Below are 8,969 nucleotides of genomic sequence, written 5' to 3'. Positions count from 1 at the left end.
ACATACACACACATACACACACACACACATTCACACACAGCCACTTGTACGCCTGCCAAAAACCCGCACCCTTTTTTTTTGCCCTCATCACCCCCCCATCCATCTTTTCTTGTCCAAGGAGACTGACTAACGGCAGCTGCTGAGCCCGAACAAGGAGGATGATAGCAGGAGCGGGACAACTGAGGTCACGAGGATGGAGGGGGGGCGGGGGATCAGGACCACAGTCGGTGTTCCTTGGCTGGTAAGTGACGTGTGGACAGTGAGTCCCCCCCCCCCCCCCCGAGCAAGCTGACTGGGTGGTGCGGTTTTTGGTCAGTCTCCAGTGAGATGACTGGTGGTTCAGAGTCTCTACAGCGAGGTGGAGGGAAGCTTCTTGACGCGCCTCTGAGCCAGGAAGGAGCTCTCGATGGGCTTGAGCTCCGGAGTTGGTTGGGAGCTCTTCAGGGCGGAGTAGGTGGCAGCCATAGCTCCCTGTGGATAAAACAAGGTGGTATATAAAATGGTTACTATCCAGAATGTGGGTTAGAAAAAGTAAGCCATTCGGTAATATAAAGACAACAACTAGAGGTTTTCACTCCTGTCCAGGTGGGAAAAAAAATCTGTTGGGTTTAGGAGACTGGTATCTATGACTTTTTAAATGTATAACATCATGGACCATTTTAAAAAGTGTTAAATATTTACAATGTCGGCAAAGGAAAATTTGTAACTTTCAGTGCAACATAAATCATGTGGCAGCAATGTAAGCTTATTGAAAAATGTTAGGGGATGGTCACAGTTATTTGTTTCTACATGTTCTACATACATATTAAAAATAAAACATATTGGCCTATTATCCGAACCACTGTGATTAATTAAGATATTAAAACTGTCAAGCACTATGTAACATTGTATTTTTAATTTTTTGTGGAACAACAAAATATGTGAAATATCTACTCTGATCAGCCACTGTTTTATTGAAAGGCTCGGACCCCCTCTACATTTTCAGAGAATGCTCTCAGCCGTTACCTTGACCAGTTTGGGGTCCTGGTGCGGGAGCTGGCTGTTAGGTAGTTTGTCTCTCTGCACGATCCAGGGGTGCTTGAGGACCTGCTTGGCAGTCAGTCTCTGATGAGGGTCCACATGGAGCATCTTGGACACAAGCTCCTACAGGGACAAGACACATTAGCTGTGGCACTGACGGGCAGACATGCTCCTGTCTGACTGAGGCACAGAAACAAAAAAAGAGCCAATTTGGAGTTTAACCTTTGCAGCATCAGACACAGTGTCCCAGTTTCCTCCGATCAGGCTGAAGCGGCCGCTGCCTATCCGGCTCAGAATCTCATTGGGGGTGTCCTCAGGTCCGTTGGCAAATGGAGTGAAACTGGAAGAAGTTAAAGTTGGACAGATGATTATGAGGATGAAGAGCAGTGAGGAACAGAAATCCGTTTCATATGAGAGCAGTTTGATTTACCCAGCCAGCATGGTGTAGAGTAAGACTCCCAGACTCCAGATGTCGCATCCTTCATCGTAGCCCTGTCGCTTCAACACCTGTATCGAGTCAGAGAAGAGTCAAGAGTTTTATTTCAGTTAACAGTTTAAATCCACATCAAGACAGGGACACAGCCTTGACTCCTACAAGTGAGGAGAGATGGTCTACATGTGACCCGCTCACCTCGGGGGCCACAAAGTTAGCGGTGTAGCAGGGCGTCATCAGCAGGCCGTTGTTGGCCCGCAGCTGCTTCGCGAAGCCGAAGTCACAGATCCTGATCGACTCTGGATTCCCCGACTCGTCCACGTAGAGGATGTTACTGGGCTTCAGGTCTCTGTGCACCACCTAGAGGACAAGAGGACACAGGACGGGGGGGGAGATAATCAGGATTTGTATTTCTTAAAGAACAAGATTATATATCCACATTCATCCCAAAAGCTTTGATTTCTGAACAGTGAATGCACCTACAAGTGAAAAACAATAAATTATGAAAACAAAGAGAATGGGAAATCATATTCTGCAGTTCTTTTTGCTTTTGATTTTTGTATTATTTTCATTTTAAATCAGATGATACGCAATTTCTTATATCTCAAACTGCAATCGAATCTAAAATTATTCATTCATTTTTTCCATTGTTTCATAAATTATCAAATTAAAAAGAAAAAAAGTCACAAAATGTGTCAGAAGCAATTACATAAATATTTCACTCAGGATATAAATCACTACTAAGTGGTAAATTTACTGTATTTATATAGCACCTTTCCAGTCTTAGCCTTCAGGCAAAATTTGGGGTTCAGAATCAAACCACCAGCCTTCTGGTTAATGGACAACCCTCTCTCTCCATTATTTCCCCCAAAATAGCGGATTTAAATCATAATTTTATTCAATTTGATTTCTTGCCCTTGGTGTGTTGAGGAATCACAATGTGCCAACAGGATGTGTGGTAAAGAAAAAGTAAAGTGGCACAGTGGTTCAGTGCTGTCTCGGTGCTCACCCCCTGTGAGTGCAGGTACTCCGCGGTCTTGGTGATGGTGTGAAGCACAGCGCTGGCCTCTCGCTCCGAGAAGGACTTCTGTTTGAGGATCCGATCGAGCAGCTCGCCACCGCGCATCAGCTCCGTCACCAGGAACACCTGCTTACCGTTATCGTACACCTGGGACGGAAAGGGACAAGCGATGAAATCACCAACTGTGACATTCAGTGCACTCCAGGGAAATAATACTGTGACATAAATGCTTCTATCCTCACATCCTTCAGGGTTATGATGTTGGGGTGTTGTCCATATCGAAGCAGAATCTCAATCTCCTCAGAGGGGTCTGTGCTGGTCTTGTCAATCATCTGTCAATCACAGGAAAAAAACCCACATTAAGTCATTATTATTAAGTCATTATAATCCATCATTTGCACATATGCTTCCGAAAGAATAACAAATCTAGTATTCTGTACAGAACATATTTCATGAAGTGTTACACCAGACATAGAGTTGTGATTGTTCCGTTTGTGTGTTTGTACCTTGACTGCGTATTCTGTGTTGGTGGCTTTGTGAACGCAGCGTTTGCAGACGGAGAAGGAGCCCATGCCGATATCTTCCTTTAGCACGTAGCCGTCGCTGAACAGCAGGTTCTTCCCATGTAGCTGCTGCAAGAGGGAGAGTAGATAGAAGAGCGGTGGTGAGGGGGGGTGGGAGGCGTGACCGACTGACAAGAGCCGACAAGGTAGAAGGATGTTGATGGGTGTCGGCAAAGGAGCCGGATCTATTTCTGGCAACCCCTCTCTCTCTCTTTGTAAATCGGTGTCTGTCAGTCTAACACAGTGAATCAGTGATCCTGTCAGGCGTGAAACACTCATCTGGAGTCGCTTCACTCCGCCATACTTTCCCATCTGCCTCACACACATGCATCTGCCCTTTTCTCCCTCCTCCATCATGCCTTCATTCACAGAAACTGCTATCTAACATGTTAAACTGTGTCGTGTGAAACAGCCGTAGTCTGACCTGGACCACTGGATGCTGCGGCGGCTGCACTGGCTCCGCAAAACCCTCCTCGTCCAACAGAGTGGAGGCGATGAAACTGAACCCTCTGAAAAGCTGGTGAGCTCCGGCACTCGGGGGCACGCCAGGCGAGTCTGTAATACAGTAACGCAACAAGGTCGAGTGTTAGAGAGAAAAGGGGAGACTGGAGTTGTTAATGTTCATAAAGTCCGCTGCAGTAAACTACACTTATAGCTCATTTATTCTTTATGAGCATCGTAATAATTAAGTATTACTGCGTTGTAATGGCGCTGTAAGTGCAACTGTCTCCTTAAAAAGAAGTCCTGTATTGATTTGTGTTTTCAGCTGAGGGGGGAAAAATTGCCGCTGCTCTCGGGGAGGAAATCCTGATAGGAAATAGACATGGATGGGGCTTTGACCTCTGACCTTTAGGGGTGCGGGAGGTGAACTCGGAGTCAAAGTAGAATGTGTCGTCTGGCCGCGCCACCGCCGGCCTGAATGGAGGCTTGGCTTCTCTCATGAAGAGTTTCTGAAAAGAATAAAAAGGACCTTTACTCTCACCATACAACTGAGCAGAGAATGTCACTGAAAACCCCTCCCATTGTAGCTTTTCAATGCGCGTATATTAAAACATTCTCACATTCCAGTCGATGGTGGAATAGAAGCCGTGTCGTTTGATCTCCTCTGCACCGTCAGCACCAGATCCTGGGAAGGAAACATCAACATTTAGCAGCAGGAATCTCAACCAAGGAAGAATAACATGTTTCTGAAGAAAGACAAGGACAGTTTTACTCCTTTTCTTAAAAAAGAAAAAGCATTTTAGCTATGTTTTTTTTTTTTCTCTTTCAATATTCAAGAGTGTGGTGTTTCAGTTTAATTTCAGGTTCTGTAACGCTCTCACTTGAAACCCTGCCCTCACACTCAGATATACGGTGCCTTTGCTCAGATTTCCTGCTCCAGCTCTATGAGGGTATCGTTGTTTATTTTCAAGCACACAGATGAGAAGCGAACAGACTCTCAAAGACATAAAGCCAGCCCACCCACAACAAAGGCAGGAGAATTCCCCCCTATATATATATGAATATATGAGCGCAATCTCAGGGTTTTGAGTGAGAGCGTTACAAAATCTGAACGTTAAACTCCCCCTTTATCTGAAAGACCAACGCTCTTGAGTAAAGAAAGGAAAAAAACCTCATAACATGCTGCCCTCTGCGATTGTCATGTTCCTGATATGAAACTAACCCAGTCTGTTGCAAGGGTTCCTCTTGAACAAAGACCTTAGCAGCGACTGGGCCTCTGAACTCAGGAACTGAGGCATTCCCAGACGCGCCCTGCAGAGACAGACAGACGACACACAGCTTATGTTATTACACTTGAAATTGAGCGGAGGCGTTTTTAAAAAAGCTTCAGGCTGCTGTGTGATGATTCCTCCCTGCAGAGGACGCTCACTTCAGAATGAGGCTCATCGTTTCTTTGCGGTCCTTCCCTTGAAATGGCAGCGCTCCTGTCAACATCTCAAACTGGAGGAGATAACACACAACACAGTTACAATCTAGAGCTCTGTCGCACACAGAAACATGTTAAAGATTGTTTCATTTTTTTTACCATCAGTACTCCGTATGACCACCAGTCTGCGCTGTGGGTGTGCCCCTGCCTGTTCACAACCTCTGGTGCCATGTACTCCACAGTGCCACAGAAGGAATAGGCTTTCTTCTCATGATCGATGGCTTCTTTACACAATCCAAAATCTGGGGGAAATACAAAACACACAGTCAGTCCTCCTCTCCCACTCTCTCTCTACTTACATCCCTCTTCCAGCCCAGCTCTCCTCTCTCCCCTGTGTCTCTCCTTTCTCCCCCTTGTCTCTCCTTTCTCCCCCATGTCTCTCCTTTCTCCCCCATGTCTCTCCTCTGATCCAAACCGGTTGTGGCAGATGTCAGCCCATCATGGGTCTGGTTTTGCTTGCGGCTTCTCCCCTTGAAAAGTGTTTTTCTCCACAGTCGTGTGGGAACTGGGTTGCTCGATAATATTGTACTGTACAGTCCAGACGTTAATCTATAAAGTAAGATACCTTGAGATAGTGTATGTTGGGATTTAGAGCTAAACAAATTACGTTTTCATCATTCTGAATATGCTATAGCTAATTTAACAGCACTTTCCCCCACGTTATTTTAACTACCAATAAACTGAAATTTTATCTTCAATGTAAAAGCAGGAGGATATTTCATCCGACAACACTTTCTACTTTGCCTCTGACCCTTGTGACTTGTTGTATTGCTTCTCTAAAACCGCCCAAGTTCACCTTTGGTTCAATGGCGGATAAATAAACGACTGCGATTATGGTCAACAGTGAGATAATGTGTAATAATTAACTTGGGTATACAGGCCCATGTGCAGGAATCATGAGTCACTGTGATAAAGCTGCCACCACACTGTGAGTAATGGAGGTCAACGAGTTGGACCAGGGAGGTAGAGGTTTGTGTGTGTGTGTGTGTGTGTGTGTGTGTGTGTTTGTGTGTGTGAGTGTGAGTGTGAGTGTGAGTGTGAGTGTGTGTGTGTGTGTGTGTGTGTGTGTGGGAGGAGACTCACCTGTGAGTTTGATATGTCCCTCCTCATCCAGGAGAATACTAGAAGAACATATTGTTAAATGTTAGAAAATGAACGTCTGAGAAGCTGTGAACGCTTCTCTTTTTGTGAAATGACAAGCTGCAGACACTGGTTTCAATTTAGTCTGAGTTATCACGGACAAAATGTAATAAACACCAACTTAATTTATAGAGCACTTTTCAACATAAAGTACAAAGCTCTGCACAACAAGAAAACAAAACAATAAAATACAGAAGGATGTACATAAATAATAATGGTAACAATGATAGAGATAAAGAGCAATAATAACCTGCACCACAAGTAAATGAAGGAATATGGCTTATGAAAAAGTGTATTTTTAAAAAGAAGACACTGTCTCAGACAGCCTTATTTCCTCAGGCAGTTCATTCCAGAGCCCTGAGGCCCTGATGGCAAGTGCTCTGTCGCCCCTTTAGTTTTTAGTCTAGAATCAGAAAACGACAGCAGACTTTCACCCTAGATCGAAAGCTGCGCAGGAGTAAATCAGGAGACTAAAGATCGGAGATCAAGACCAGATTTGTGCAATTTAATTTATTATTTGTGCAATTTAATTTATTATTTGTGCAATTTAATTTATTATTTGTGCAATTTAATTTATTTAATTATTTAATTTAACTATTTAATTGTATTGTTTAGTTGTTCTACTACTTACTATTTATTTGCTTATTTACTTTTTGCTCATTGTTGTTTTTGTTTCTTACTATGTTGTTTTGCTCTTTCTTTTGCTCTTGTTGCGCTGTGCCTGCGCTGCTGCTGTAAAACCCTCAAATTTCCCCACTGTGGGCTATTAAAGGATTCTGATGAAGAGCCAATACAATTTCTGTATCAATCTGAAAACCTATGTACAAAAAACCCCAGGTGTGATGTGATGAGTCTTACTGTAGAGAACTGTTTGATAACTGCGTTTTTATCCTGTTCTACTGCAAACATGAGGGTGTGCGTACAGGCTACAAGCTGCAGAGGTTGGGGAGTGAATATCCGCAGCTGGCGGATCTAATGTGCCATAAAGAAAAGCAATTAAAATGTAGAGAAGAAGACATCAAGCTGTGGTAAACAACGCAAGGTCCAAATCATAAAAGGGCTTCACAAGGGTTTAATGAGGTAGGTTTGCATTCATAATGCTTGTTCGGGAGGAATGATAATTCCATATGTTCAAAATGCAAATTCCAAAAGCCACCAGGTGGATTTAGAGTAGAATAACAAGAAAATAATTTTGATACAAATTGAAACACTGAATAAAAACCTCATCAGGGTTTGTCCGGGTTATTGGATTAATATATTAGATTAATCCAATTAAAAAAGATTTTCCACAAGGATTAAAAGAATGTATTTGACTTGAGTTGATTAGATGTGGATGTAGTCTCCCGATATTTGACTGTAAAACTTGATGATTGGTGAAGTTTAAACCTGTCTGCACTAATGTGGATATGTAGCACATTTGGCCTCGTCGACGCCCAATCGGCATTTTAACTCACTAAAATAGAGATTTTTTACATAAACCTTCCAAAGAGCAAAATCTTTCTGTGAATCCGTGTGCACATGTAAAACCCAGCATTTGGGAAATGATGGTGTCACAGCTTACTTTGTGCACGCCCACTGTTGCTTTGTGTAGTGAACATGCACCAGGAACAGCGACGATGGCGGCTGGTACCGGTTTCACCACATTTGCTTAGCACTGGTAGTTCTTATTACAAGATTGCAGCTTAATTTAGCACCACTGCACCACATCGACTTCCACAGGCGTACAAGAGACATTCAAATATGCATTCGCTTGTGTGTGTGTAGGTTTCTGTGTTTTCAGTTTGTCTACTTTGTTCTTACTTCTCAGGCTTTAGGTCTCTGTAAATGATGCCCAGGCTGTGGAGATGGTCCAGTCCTAAGGCCAGCTCTGCCAGATAAAACTTCACATCCTCCTCTGTGAACATCACCTGGGAGCGGCACATGCACGAAACAAGGAAAAAGAATAAAAGGACAAGAGTGAGAGAATGCAGGAATATTTACATTTATTCATTTATTATCAAGTGAGTTAGATGCCTGCAGAAAAAATTCCTGTAAAAACATCACAAACTAAATCTCTCTCACCTCTTTAGAGAGTCTTGTGAAGAGGTCTCCTCCTCTGAGGAAGTCCAGAATCAAGTACAACTTTCCTTCAGTTTGGAATGCTGCAAGCATATAAAAGTCTCATTCAAATTTGATCCGACTGTAAATCAGGAAACGTGACTAAAAAGAATCAGTAGATCCATTCAAATGTTTCGGGGGTGTAGGAGGTAAAAATAAAAGAACCTTCAGGCCGACTCACCATAGTGAAGTTTGACGACAAACGGATGGTTGACGTCTGCCAGAATGTCTCTCTCCATCTTGGTCCTCACACGGTCTCTCACTGAGGGATAAGAATACTGTTTAGTGTGTGTGTGGTTTTAGTGAGGGTGAGTTCAAATTTAACACAAACTTTATTATTTCAAAAAGAGAGCATAACGATCCTCTGGTAAATGTTGTCATTAGAGCCCAACTGATGTTTTTAATAAAATACAGTCCGTGTTAAATTTATACTCATGTATATCAACTTTAATAAAGTTCCAAAGTTTATTCTAAATGAAAAGAAAGCACAAATACAACCAAATATAAGAACTTTAATTAAGCAAATTAAAAGTTTTCATACCAGTAAATAAGTACGGCTCTTGTTGTCATTTTGGAATAAATGGATTTTTTAAATTCAAAACAGGTGGTCGAGCATTTTTCAATAAAGTAAAAGTAAAAGTGATTCATTGCTGTGTGAGTCATCGTTGCAGTTTCTCAGCACATTATTGTGTTCATTGCACTGTGCTCTAACTAAATGTTGAATAAAGTGGATTCAACACAATGAACTGAATGTTCACATCAGCCAAA

General features: G+C 42.7%; 1 protein-coding gene across 3 annotated transcripts in view; it reads right to left on the bottom strand.

Moving 5' to 3' along the window:
- Positions 1-263: 263 nt before the first annotated feature.
- The window catches only part of rps6ka1 (ribosomal protein S6 kinase a, polypeptide 1), a 46,607-nt gene continuing 37,901 nt past the window's right edge, over positions 264-8,969 (bottom strand). For all 3 annotated transcript variants that reach the window (XM_061083189.1, XM_061083190.1, XM_061083188.1), the window contains 18 exons: positions 8,383-8,463; positions 8,166-8,245; positions 7,905-8,011; positions 6,048-6,085; positions 5,064-5,206; positions 4,908-4,978; positions 4,701-4,789; positions 4,099-4,163; positions 3,885-3,987; positions 3,462-3,592; positions 2,981-3,106; positions 2,717-2,806; positions 2,463-2,621; positions 1,652-1,813; positions 1,451-1,527; positions 1,243-1,360; positions 1,006-1,143; positions 264-471 (listed from right to left, as the gene is read on the bottom strand). In XM_061083189.1, the coding sequence (XP_060939172.1) occupies positions 349-471; positions 1,006-1,143; positions 1,243-1,360; positions 1,451-1,527; positions 1,652-1,813; positions 2,463-2,621; positions 2,717-2,806; positions 2,981-3,106; positions 3,462-3,592; positions 3,885-3,987; positions 4,099-4,163; positions 4,701-4,789; positions 4,908-4,978; positions 5,064-5,206; positions 6,048-6,085; positions 7,905-8,011; positions 8,166-8,245; positions 8,383-8,463 (1,901 nt within the window). In that variant the 3' untranslated portion in view covers positions 264-348. The remainder of the gene's footprint in view (positions 472-1,005; positions 1,144-1,242; positions 1,361-1,450; positions 1,528-1,651; positions 1,814-2,462; positions 2,622-2,716; positions 2,807-2,980; positions 3,107-3,461; positions 3,593-3,884; positions 3,988-4,098; positions 4,164-4,700; positions 4,790-4,907; positions 4,979-5,063; positions 5,207-6,047; positions 6,086-7,904; positions 8,012-8,165; positions 8,246-8,382; positions 8,464-8,969) is intronic.

The sequence above is a fragment of the Limanda limanda genome, chromosome 12 (assembly GCF_963576545.1).
Source record: "Limanda limanda chromosome 12, fLimLim1.1, whole genome shotgun sequence".
NCBI classification, from domain to species: domain Eukaryota; kingdom Metazoa; phylum Chordata; class Actinopteri; order Pleuronectiformes; family Pleuronectidae; genus Limanda; species Limanda limanda.
This window is presented reverse-complemented; position numbering and strand designations above follow the sequence as displayed.